Source organism: Petaurus breviceps, unplaced genomic scaffold (genome assembly GCF_028583685.1).
Source record: "Petaurus breviceps papuanus isolate PSGF00001 unplaced genomic scaffold, PetGlider_PUasm1.0 175, whole genome shotgun sequence".
Lineage (NCBI taxonomy): Eukaryota > Metazoa > Chordata > Mammalia > Diprotodontia > Petauridae > Petaurus > Petaurus breviceps.
Window position 1 is genome coordinate 59,976,809 of NW_027185764.1, and position 12,644 is coordinate 59,989,452.

At 42.2% G+C, this 12,644-nt stretch overlaps 1 protein-coding gene across 1 annotated transcript in view; it reads left to right on the forward strand.

Moving 5' to 3' along the window:
• SLC5A10 (solute carrier family 5 member 10) overlaps positions 1-12,644 on the forward strand; it is a 182,307-nt gene that overhangs the window by 161,595 nt on the left and 8,068 nt on the right. Inside the window, exon 12 of the mRNA XM_069085195.1 lies at positions 2,422-2,590. Within this exon, the coding sequence (XP_068941296.1) occupies positions 2,422-2,590 (169 nt within the window). The remainder of the gene's footprint in view (positions 1-2,421; positions 2,591-12,644) is intronic.

Sequence of the window (12,644 nt, forward strand, 5' to 3'; positions counted from 1 at the left end):
TTTTCATTATTTCATGCAAATCTTTTCAGTTTTTCAAAAATCAACCTTCTCATCATTTCTTACAGCACAACAGTGTTACATCACAAAGATATACCACAACTTGTTTAGTCATTCTCCAATTGATGGGCATCCCCTCAATTTTCAGTCCTTTGTCACAACAAAGAGAGCTGCTATACATATTTTAAAACATGTAATTCTTTTACTTTTTCCCTGTTTACCTGGGGAAGCACACCTACTAGTGGTATTGCTGGGTCAAAGGGTATACACAGCTTTATAACTCTTTGGGCATAATTCCAGATTGCTCTCCAAAATGATAGGATTCAGTCCACAGTTCCACCAATGGTGTATTAATGTCTCAAATTTTTCTACATCCCCTCCAACATTTGTCATTTTCCCCTTCTATCATTTTAGCAAATCTGATAGGTGTAAGATGATATCTCAAAGTTGTTTTAATTTGCATTTCTCTAGTCAGTAATGTTTAGAACATTTTTATTTGACTACATATAGTTTTGATTTCTTCATTGAAAAACTGCCTGTTCATATCTCTTGACCATTTATCAATTGGAGAATGATTCATATTCTTATATATTTGAGATATAAGACCTTTATCTGAGAAATTATCTATAAAATTTTTTCCCAATTATTTGAGTATATATCATAATGGTGGAGGAGAAGGAAAAGGTGTACAATCAATGGATTGTGCTCTAACCAAACCTTCCCTGACACATGGAGATTGAGGGGACTGCTAAGTCAGAAGGGATAACAGAGAACGTCATTGTGATGATTCTTTAGGCAAAGGGACCAGTGTTTGGTGGCTGTAATAATCCAAGTATTAGGTGTCAAAGGCTAAAGGTATGAGCTTAAGATGGTCTGTTGGGAGGGAAAAAGACAGAGGTTTGGGAGATATCACCATGGAAGAATTGCTAGGACTTGGTAACCAAATGTGGAAGTGGGGAAGAAGTTTTGAGTCTGGGCGGTAGGGAAGATCTTGATGCTGTTCACAGAGAGAGTGAAGTCAGGAGAAGAGATAAGAAGTTTGCTTTGGGCCATCATGAGTTTTTAACAAGATATCCAAGAAGAGACCTCCAACAGACACGGGAAATTATGGTTTATGGGGAGAGAACAGTGGTTAATGAAGGCCTGGAAAAGACTTTGAAGCTGAGAAGTGTCATAACTAAGTGTTAATTAGTATTAATTAGTATGTCACCTTCATTCCTTCCCTTTTCCTCTCCTTTCTTCTCCACCCAAGGACTAGAAAGAGCAGAGTTGGTTGCTCTCTATTGGAGACATGGAGCTTTAGGACTCCTGAGCCCTACCCACTCCTCATCTTTACTGCTACAAAAGTGTTTGGGACTCTTCCTTGTGGCTTCTGTTTTGGGATTCTAGGGCCCCACCTCCCATTTCCCTTATCCTCCTACCTGTATAGTATTAGGAACAGATCATTGGACTGAGAGTCAGGAGTCCTGGATTCTTAGTCCCAGTTCTGTCATTACATTGCTGTGTGGCCTTAGACCACAGTTTTGTCATGTGTAAAATGAGAGGGTTGGATGGGATTATCTCTAAGGTTCCTTACGGTTCCAACAATCCATTATTCTCTAAACAGAAACGTAACTAGGGAAGAGTGACCAGGACTTTGCCCAAAGAAGCTGACATGGGCACCAATGGCTGCAATTCCTCCTGAATAGAGTAGTCTGATTCTCCCCTGGAGTTTGTTATTCTACAGCCCTATGACTCAAGGTCTTCTCCAGGCCAGTGGGTCTATGGGGCTTGAGGATGGGGAGAGATGTCTCTTTGTGAGAGGGTAAAGGATCAGGCTCTCAGACCAGGAAATGACTGGGGAAAAGGAGGACAGCTACTATGGGACAGCATGCACTGGACTGTCATCCTCTGTACCAGCACTGTTCCTCACCTGCCCTCCCAAATGTTTTTGCTTCAGATGGAAAAATTCCTAAGCATGCCCCTGCTAGGTTGGTCTTTATTTCTAGCCTAGCCTAGCCCTGGTGTCCAGGATCCAGTTAACCAGTCAATCAATTCATCACACCTATTTATGCCCTTAGTCCTAGCCTAGGCAATATTGGGGGACACACATAATACAATTATAAATGGGGAATAGAGTAGTTAAGATAAATGTAAGAAATAAGGAGTGTGTGGTTTTCCCTTGCAGACCACCTTAGAGTATCTTTCTCACTCTGATCCCTCCTAAATTCCTTTCCTCTTGTCCCCATTTCCTGAAAGTCCCAGAGTAGAAAGTACAGAAATAGGGACTATGGCGTCACTGGAGAGTAGGGGACCATTCTCATTCTAGCTTTCTCTGCCTCAAACCCTAGTACAGAGGCTAGAGAGGAAAAATTGATGAACTGATGTAAATACTGGGGATGGCATGTTCACTGCTGGGTGATAATGGAGTTTCTCCTTCTCCAGGCTAGTTATTGTGGTCCTCATTGGCATCAGCGTAGTCTGGATTCCGGTCCTCCAGGGTTCCAAAAGTGGCCAGCTCTTCATCTATATGCAGGTGGTCACCAGTTCCCTGGCACCCCCAGTCACAGCTGTCTTCGTCTTAGGAGTATTTTGGAATCGGGCCAATGAACAGGTTGGTAAAGAGCCATGAGTAAGGGTCAAGGGGAAGGGTCACATATACGTAGTTAAGGAAAAGGGAGGGCAAGGGTTCCTAAGTGGATTGACCAGGGAATAGCAGAGATAGATGAATGGATGAATGAGTATATTGTTCTGCCCAGCAAGTTGGGTATATGCCCATGATACCAAAGTTCCCAGAGGTAGGACTGTGATGTCACCAGGGAAATCAATGCCAGTATATCCCAAGAATAGCTGGAGAGTAGTAGCTACCCAGTAGATAACAGATAGTCTTTCTCCGGAAAGTGTCAACCTAGGTCTGGATGGGGATAGGATTAGGTAGTGGATTTAGAGTTTTAAGTTCAGGCTTTAGAGCTGGGATTATAAAAGCAGTCTCAGCCAGAGGAAATATAGAAGCAGGGTAGCTTAGTGAGAATGGCGCTAGACTTCAGGAATTCTGGTTCCAATAACTTGCTAGTTGTATGACTTTGAGTAAGTCCCTTAAATCCTCTGAGCCACAGTTCTTAATCTTGAAAATAGGGTATAATGCTTACAATAGCTACTTCATGAGATCATTGTGAGGAAAGCACTTCATAACCCTCAAAATGCCACATATATGAGAGTTATTGGTAGTAGTAGTAATAGCAGTACTAGTACTAGTAATAGTAGTAGTATATTTCTGGAGTTTCCAAAGGCCATGTTGATCAGAACTCTTGCAGGAAGTGTTTCAGTTCCTCTGGTAATCCACATGTTTTGCAAGACCTGATCAGTTGCTTCTCAGGAACTGGTGGGCAGCCCAGGTACCAAAATGTGTGCCAGGCATCACTCAAGCAATATGGTGCAACCCTAAGAGGGACACACCTCTCAGATATCATGGCTAAGGGTGGAAAGGGAGGAGAAGAATAAGGAGAGAGAATCCAGACTTGAGAGGACACAGGGAAGAAGAGTGCTCCTATAGCCCAAAGGACTAGGAAGGCCTCTCCTGCCCCTCAGGTACTACAGCCCCACATGGAGCAGTTGAACCAGCCAAAAGTTTCCCACCATCCTTTCACCAACGACTGAGGGGCCTTCACAGTGCCACAGAATTTGAGATTTGAAAGGGATCTCAGTGGTCATATTGTCTAAGCTCATAACTAAGGGAATTCCCTCTATAACAGACCACATGTGTGGTTATCCAACTTCTGCTCAAAGACCTCCAAGGAGGGGCAACCCAGCACTTCCTGAAGCAGTTCATTCTACTTAGAAAGATTTCCCAGACATCAAGACGAAATCTTTCTCTTTTCAACTTCCACTCATTGCTCCTGGTTTGACTGTCTAGTCCTTCTTCCACATCAGCCCTTCCAATACTTGAATGTGTCTTCTCTCCTATAAGCTAAATACCCCCTGCCCCTTTATCTGATCCTCATATGACATGGATTCAAAACCTTTCACCATCCCATTTATCCTCCTATGGTTATTCTCTAATTTTTCAACGTCCTTCCCTAACTGTGGTACCCAGAGCACAATACTCCAGATGAGGTCTGATGAGGGCAGAGTACAGCAGTACTATTGCCTTCCTACTCCTGGCTGCCATACCCCACTTGGTACAGCCCAAGACTGCATGAAATTTTTTTGGCTGCAACATTTCATGGTGCTTACAAGCCACTTAAACCCTCGGCTCTTTTTTGGAACAACTGAAGTTGACTTCAGAAGTCAGACTCTTTTGCACCCATGTGTAAGATGTTACATTGAACTTTTATTGAATTTCATCTTGTTAGATTCAGCCTGGTACTCTAGCTCATCATGATCCTTTTGAATCTTGACTCTATCATCTAATGTGTTAGTCATACTTACCACCTTTGGGTCATCTTCAAGTTTGATGAGCATGCCATCAATAGCAATATCCAACTCATTAATAAAAATGTTAGATAGCACAGGACCATGCACAGATCTCTGACACTGAGCCATTAACAACAATTCTTTGAGCACAGCTATCCAACCAATTCTAAACCTATCTAATTGTATTCTCACCTAATCTATAATCTCCCATCCTCTCCACAAGGAAAAGCATGAGAAGGGTTTCAAAAACTTTACTAAAATCTAAGTAAACTGTATCTACTGCATTCTCCTTATCTATTCACTTAATAATCTTGTTTAAAAAAAAGGCAAATGAGGCTTGTCTCTTATGACACGTTCTTGATGAAGTTGTGTTGGCCCTTTGTAATCACTGCTTCCCTTCCCTTCTTAGATGTTCATTATCTATCCCTTTTATCGTCCTTTCTAGAATGGAGGCCACTGAAGAAAGGATCCAAGTCAGTCTCACTGGCTTACAGTTTTCAGACTCTGTGTTCTTTTCTTGGAGGCATCTCTCCTGTTTTCCATAATCTTTCAGAAATCATTGACAATAGTTCAGCGATAATCACACCTGCCGGTTCTTTCAGTACCTGAGCATGCAATTCCTTTAGGCCTGGTGATCTTAGTTCAACAAGGGAAGATTTTTTTTTACTATTTCCTTACTTATCTTGGGCATTTTTTACTTGTCATCTCCAATATAAGGCTTGGTAGAGAAAATAGAAGCAAGATAAGAATAGGGAAACTCTGTCTTCTGTCTGATGTCTTCATTGTCCTATATAGCTAGGTGGCTCAGTGGCTATAACACTGGTCCTCCAGTCACGAAGACGTGAGTTCAAATTTGCCCTCAGACACTTACTAATTGTGTGACCTTGGGCAAGTCACTTAACCTCTATTTTTCTCAACTGTAAAAGGGGGTCATAAAATCACCTACCTACCTTCTACAGTTGTGAGGATGAAATGAAATAATATTGATACAACACTTAGCACAATGTCTGACACAGAGTAGGTTCTTAATAAATGCTTGTTCCCTTCTCCCTCCCCCATGCAGTCCAAGAATATGCCTTTCTTGATCCTCCTTTTTTGCCCAATTTGGCTTTAAGAAAAAAAACCCAAGCGAACAAACCCTGATGCTAATAAATATCCAATTTACTATCAAGACTTTGGGAATACCTTAGTCTCCTAGTAAAAGTTCCTCTGGAAAAATTCTAACCCTTTCTGAGCTGAAATATGGGCAAGACAAAGAAAACAGAACCATGTCTGGCTCTGTTCACTAGAAGGAACAGAGTACCCAGAAAGACCAGGTCCCATGGGTGGTGGCAATTACCCTACCCTGGGGTTCTGGAAAGAGAGGATGGATAAGGAACTGATAAAAGAGAAGGGAGCTCAAGAGTCCTAGTAGCCTTTTGTCAGTCTTTGTTCTTTTTTGATCTCTTGTCAACATTTGACATTGCTGACCACTCTCTCTTTCTGAATACTTTCTCCTCCATGGGTTTTTCTGATGCTCTTCTCCTTGTTCTGGCTCCTGTCTAGCTGCTCTTTCTCAGTCTTCTTTGCTAGATAATCACCCATGTCCCACCCCACTTATGCCTAGGAGTATACTAAGTTTGTATCATTTTTTCTCTCTCTACATTCTTGGTGACTCATAAGCTCCCTTAGGTTCAACTATCAGCCCTATACAGAAAGCTAACAGATATACGCATTCAGGTTCCACTTTACCAACTGCCTACTAGATAGTTCCACTTGTCTCATAGGAGTCTCATAACATGTCCAACTCAACAAGCCCCGAACACTTTCCTTCTTTCTGTCTTCTCCTCTCCTCTCCTCTCCTCTCTTTTTATTCCTTACTTGTACTGAGAGCAACACAACTCTACCAATAACCTTGGTTCTCAACCTCAGAGTCATCCTTAATTTTAAAAGTCAAGTAGAAAAGTTTATAATTTATATGGTCAAGAAGGAGATAGTGGAACTTCCCAGGCAGGGCAATGACATGATCAGAACTGAGCTTGGGGATCTTCTGCCCCCCTCCCCAGCCCCTCCTCAACCTGGTAACTGGTTTAGGCTCATCACCTTTCATCTGGATTATTGTGCTAGCCTCCTAATTGGTCTCCCTCCATCTGGTTCATCCTTCTCCAATCTATCTTCCACAGAACTCCCAAACTAGAAGCCTAGGCCTGACCCTGTAATTCCCTTTCTTGATGAAGATGATTCTTAGATCTATTTGTCTCCAGCATAAACTATAAATGTCTTCATCTGACTTTTAAAATCTCTCACAATCAGACTCCAACCTACCCCTCCAGGTTCGTTGCACATTACTCTCCTTCAAACATTCTGCATGCCAGGTAAACTGACCTACTTGCTGTTTCCTATGCATGACATTCCATCCCCCCTCCCTGTGCCTTTGCTGACCTCCATACCTGGAATGTAGTCCCTCCTCATCTCTGCCTTATGGAATTCATGGTTTCCTTAAAAACTCAGCTTAAGTGCTGCTTTTCAGAGGAGGCTTAGTCTGATGCCCACAGTTGCTAATACACTTCTTGTAGAAAGCATTCTGTTATCTACTTTGATTTTTCATGATTTGTAATATTTACTGCTGCGTACACACAATAGAATATAAGCGCACTGAGGGCAGGGACTGTTTTGTTTTTATCCTTCATGGGTTCATAGATTTAGAACTGGAAGGAATCTTAAAGGTCATCAAGTCCAACCCCCTCATTTTATAGATGATGAAATAAGGCTCAGAGAGGTCAGTCAGTCAATAAGTATTTAATAAGCACCTGCTTTATGCCAAGTAAGACACTAAGCTCTAGGAATTTTTTTAAAAATGCAAAAAGCAATCCTTACTCTCAAGGAGCTCACAGTTAAGGGGAAAAGACATCATGTACAAACAAGATATATAGAGAAAATAAATTGGAGTTAATCTCAGTAGCACAACATTGAGATTAAGGAGGATTGGGGAAAAATCTTTGGGACTTTAGCTGAGATGCAAAGGAAGCTAGGAAAGCTGGAAGGTAAGGATGAGGTAAGAGATTATTCCACTAATGGGAGACAACCAATGAAAATGCATGGAGTCAAGAGAATTTCTTATTCAAGGAACATCAAGGAAAGTAGAGTCATTAGATCACAGAATGTGGGGGTGGGGTGAGGGATAGTCAGGGAATAAGGTATAAAAAGACTAGAAAGGTAGAAAGAGCCAGGTTATGAAAGGCTTTTAAAGCCAAACAATAGGGTTTTATATTTAATCCTGGAAGTAATAGGGAACCACTTGAGTTTATTGAATGGGAAGGGAGGTGATATAGCTGAGACTTGCACATAAGGAAGATCAATTTGACAGCTAAGTAGATGATGGATTGTAAAGAGAAGAGACCTGAAGGAAGATCAATCCGAGGGCTGTTATACCAGCTAGGTATAAAGTGATGAAGATCTATACCAGAATTGTGGCAGTGTCAGATTGTGAGCCTAGGTAACTGGGAGTACAGAGGTACCATCTACAGTAAGAGGGAAGATAGTAAGAGAAGAGAGTTTTGGAGGAAAGCTAATTAGCTCAATTTTAGACATGTTGAGTTTAAAATGTCTGTGGAACATCTAGTTTGAGTTGTTCAGTAGGTGATTGGAGATTGGAGAGTGGATATCAGGAGAAAGGTTAGGACTGGACAAATCGATCTGAGAATCATCTGGATAGAGACGATGATTAAATCCATTGGAACTGGTAAAATCACCAAGAGAAATAGTATAGGGGAAGATGAGGACAGAGCCTCACCCCTGTTTGGTGAGTGCAACCTGGATGAAGATCCAGCAAAGAAGACTAAAGAACATGTAGAACAGGTAGAAGGAGAAGTAAGAAATAGTGTCACGTAAACCTAGAGAAAAGAGAATATAAAGGAGAAGAGAGGGTCAACAGTGTCAAAGACTGCAGAAAGGTCAAGGAGGATGAGGGGTTGAGAAAAGGCCATTAGATTTGGCAATTAAGAGATCATTAGTAACTTTGAAGAGAGCAATTTCAGTTGCATGAATTCAAAAGTCAGATTGTAGAGAGTTAAGAAAGTGAGAGGAGGGGCAGCCAGGTAGCACAGAGAGTAAGAGCACCAGCTCCAGTGTCAGGATGACGTGGGGATAGAATCCGGGCTCAGACACTTAGCACCCACCCAGAAACACCTGGCCGTGTAACCTTGAGCAAGCTACTTAACCCCAATTGCTTAGGGGTGGCCAGGTGGCTCAGTGAGTAAGAGCACCGGCCCCAGTGTCAGGATAACCTGGGGATCAAATCTGGGCTCAGATACTTAGCACCACACCCATAAATAACGGGCCATGTAACCTTGAGCAAGTTACTTAACGCCGATTGCTTAAAAAAAAATAGTGAGAGGAAAGGAAGTTGAGGGTACCGATCATATCTTTCTCAAAGAGTTAGTAACAAAAAGGAGGAGCTTTACAAGATGATAACTAGCAGAGATGCATGGATCAAGTGAGGGTTGAGGAAGGGGGAGGTGTTGGAGTGTTTGTAGGCAGCAAACAAGCATCCGGTAGACAGGGAAAGACTGAAGATTTGTGAGAGAGTATGGATGATAGAGGGGGCATTCTGCTGGAAAAGATGGGATGGTGTGGGTTTATCTTGTTCAGGAGAAGGCCCACCTCTTCATGTGAAACAGGAATGAAGGAAGAGATGGTATCATAAGGTATCTCAGTGATATAAGATGAGAAGGAGGGGCAAAGAAAGAGTTCTAGGTGAATGGCCTCAACTTTTTTTTCAGTATAATATGAAACAAGGTCAGAAAGTAGAGGGAGGGAGTGGAGTCAAGATGGTGGAGTAGAAACAGGACCTCCACACGGCTCCAGCTTCCACCTTCCCCAATTCATGTAAAAGGGGTCTCTGAACAAATTTTGGAGCTACATAACCCACAAAATGACACAGAGAAGCTAACCTCCTGCTGAGGACAGCCTGGCAGGCTGGCAGGAATTAGCCAGTGAAACACTCTGGGAGCCTAGCCCAGGCCCATATGAGCCTGAGGTTTTAGCCCCAGGGTGGGCCTGACCAGCTGCAGGCTGGAGGGACTCCAGATCACCAGAAGCTGGACCATTTCCAGATTTATCAACACATAGATGCAAAGGACAAAGTGAGAGGTCAGTGCAGTGTGGACTTTGGGACCAGTAGTCAGGAGAGCATTGGCTTTTGCCCCTAGGCCAAGAAGCCACTGAGATGCCTTGGGGCAGCAGTGCCCCAACGCCATGTTGCAGCTTCAGCTCTTGGCCTGTAGACTGTAGGGGGACCAAGCGACCAGTCTGAGGGGTAATCACTCTTGCTTTAACCTGCTTGGATCTGGATTGCCGTCTAGGGTGGAGATCCTGGGGTGTGCTTGCCAGAGCGTGTGGAGGCTTCAGAGAGGGCACCCAACTAATACCTCTGGCAGCTGAGAAAACCCCAGTGTTTGGGACGGAAGTTCCCTGTCTGGTTGCAGAGTCCTACTATCGCAAAATGCCCAAAAGTCAAGTACTTGAGTGGCAACATGACCAGGCAAAGGAAGCATAGCAAACAGAAGAATCCAACATTAGACTCCTATTTGGGGGACAAAAAGTGTTAAAGCATGGAACAGGAGGAAGACAGTGAAGTCAGAACTCCTGCACCAAAAGCTTCAAAGGAAAATACGAGCTGGTTATAGGCCACAGAAGATCTTAAGAAGCAGACAAGAGAAGTGGAGGAAAAATTGGGAAGAGAAATGAGAATGATGCAAGAAAATTATGAAATGAGAGTCAACAGCCTGACTGGGGAAAATAACACCTTAAAAAACAGACTAACTCAAATGGCAAAAGTGGCTCAAAAAGGCAATGAGGAGAGGAATGCCTTAAAAAGCCAAATTTGCCAGATGGAAAAAGAATCTCAAAAGCTCAATGAGGAGAATCATTCCCTCAGATTTAGAATGGATCAAAGGGAAGCTAGTGACTTGAGGAGAAATCAAGATGCTGTCAAACAGATCCAAACAAATGATAGAATAGAAGGCAATGTGACATATCTTCTGGGAAAAACCACTGACCTGAAAAATAGATCCAGGAGAGATAATTTAAAAATTATTGGACTGCCTGAAAGCCATGATCAAAAAAAGAACCTAGAAATCATTCTTCAAGAAATTCTCAAGGAAAACTGCCCCGATGTTTTAGAACCAGAGGGCAAAATAGAGGTTGAAAGAATCCACCAATCACCTCCTGAAAAAGATCCCAAAAAGAAAACTCCTAGGAATATTATAGCCAGGTTCTGCAATTCCCAGATCAAGGAGAGAATATTACAAGCAGCTAGGAAGAAACAATTTGAATATTGTGGAAACACAATCAGGATAACACAGCTTCTACAATTGAGGGATTGAAGGGCCTGGAATATGAAATTCCGGAGGTCAAAGGAGCTGGGATTAAAACCAAGAATCACCTACCCAGCAAAACTAAGTATTATGTTTCAGGGGAAAATATTGTTATTCAGTGGAATAGAGGACTTTCAAGTATTCTTGAAGAAAAAACCAGAACTGAATAGAAAATTTGACATTCAGATACAAGAAGCATGAGAAGGTAAACAGGGAAAAGAAATCATAAGGAACTTATCAAAGTTGAACTATTTACATCCCTACATGGAAAAAAGGTAATTGTAATTGAAACTTTTCTAAGTACGAAAATAGTTGAAGGGAATAGAAATATGATTACATATGTGAATGTGTATATATATGTTTACAGGTATATAGATAGAGGGCACAGGACCAATCTAATAGGAAGGGATGATACTTAAAAGGTGGAGTTGAGAGGTGAGAGAGGAATGTAATGAGAGGAGATGGGGAGAGATGAAATGGGGCAGACTATCTCATATAGAAGAGGCAAGGGAAGATGGGTGCAGTGGAGGGGAAGAACAGAAAGGCATAAGGGAATGGGTCAACCTTATACTCATTTAATTTGGCTCAGGGAAGTATTGACATACATACTGAATGGGGTATCTCACCCTGCAGGAGAGTGGGGGAGGGGATGAGAGGGGAGATGATGGAAGGGAGGGCAGGCTGGGGGGGAGGGAAGTTGAAAGCACACACTTTTTTTTTTTAAGCAATCGGGGTTAAGTAACTTGCTCACGGTTACAAGGCCAGTTATTTCTGGGTGTGGTGCTGAGTATCTGAGCCCAGATTTGATCCCCAGGTCATCCCGACACTGGAGCCGGTGCTCTTACTCGCTGAGCCACCTGGCTGCCCTGGAAACACACACTTTTGAGAAGGGACAGGACCAAAGTAGAGAATGGATCAAGCGGGAGATGGGATGGCAGGGAGGTAAATATGGTCAGTCTTCTACAATTTATCTGCTATGGTAATGTTTTGCATTGGCTACAGAGGTACAACCTATATTGAATTGCTTGTCTTCCCAGTGGGGGTGGGTGACAAGGGAGGAGGGGAATGAATCTGGAATTCGAAGTTTTAAAACCAAATGTTTAAATATATATATATATATATACATATATATATATGCTATTATTAAAAAAAAAAGAAAGTAGAGGGAAGAGGAACTATGGGAGGTTTGAGGAGCGATGAAAAAGTTTGGAAAAGGCACTGTGGTGAATGGGATAGCAAATTGATTAGGGAGGCAAAAAAGGTTTTTCTTGCTGCAACAAGGACCCAGTTGGAATTATGTAACAAATTTGTAATGAGCCTGGTCAGCAGAATTTCATAGTCTTCTCCAGCTTTGTTCAGTTGCACCTGAGTTAAGAGTGAAAGCAGTGGATAATGGAAATAATCCAAGGCTTAAATTTTAGCATGGAAAGATCTTTGTATGAGTAAAGAGACAAGGGGCCCTAGAGAAGAGGACAGTGTAGAGTTGAAGTGGTTCAGCAAGGGGTCAAGATGGGGAAGGAAAAATAGTGTAGGAGTGATTACTGGAGAAAGAACTGAGGGGTAGAGAGATTAAAAGTCATGGTAAGGAGGAAGAACAGGATTCCAGGTTGCAAGGCAGAGGGAGAGATGGAATAATAACAGATTATAATCAGATAAAGGAATTTCAGAGTTCATGAACATGAGAGGGAATGACTTTTAGGTGATGACAAGATGAAAGCTAAGGCCATCTCTGTGTGTAGCTGTGGTCAGGTAGAGGAGTAGTTCATGAGAAATGAGTAAGTTGGGAAATTGGGAGTTTAGGTTGTTTGAAGAAGTCTCGTAGATAGATAGATGATAGATAGATAGATAGATAGATAGATAGATAGATAGATAGATAGATAGATAGATAGATAGATAGAT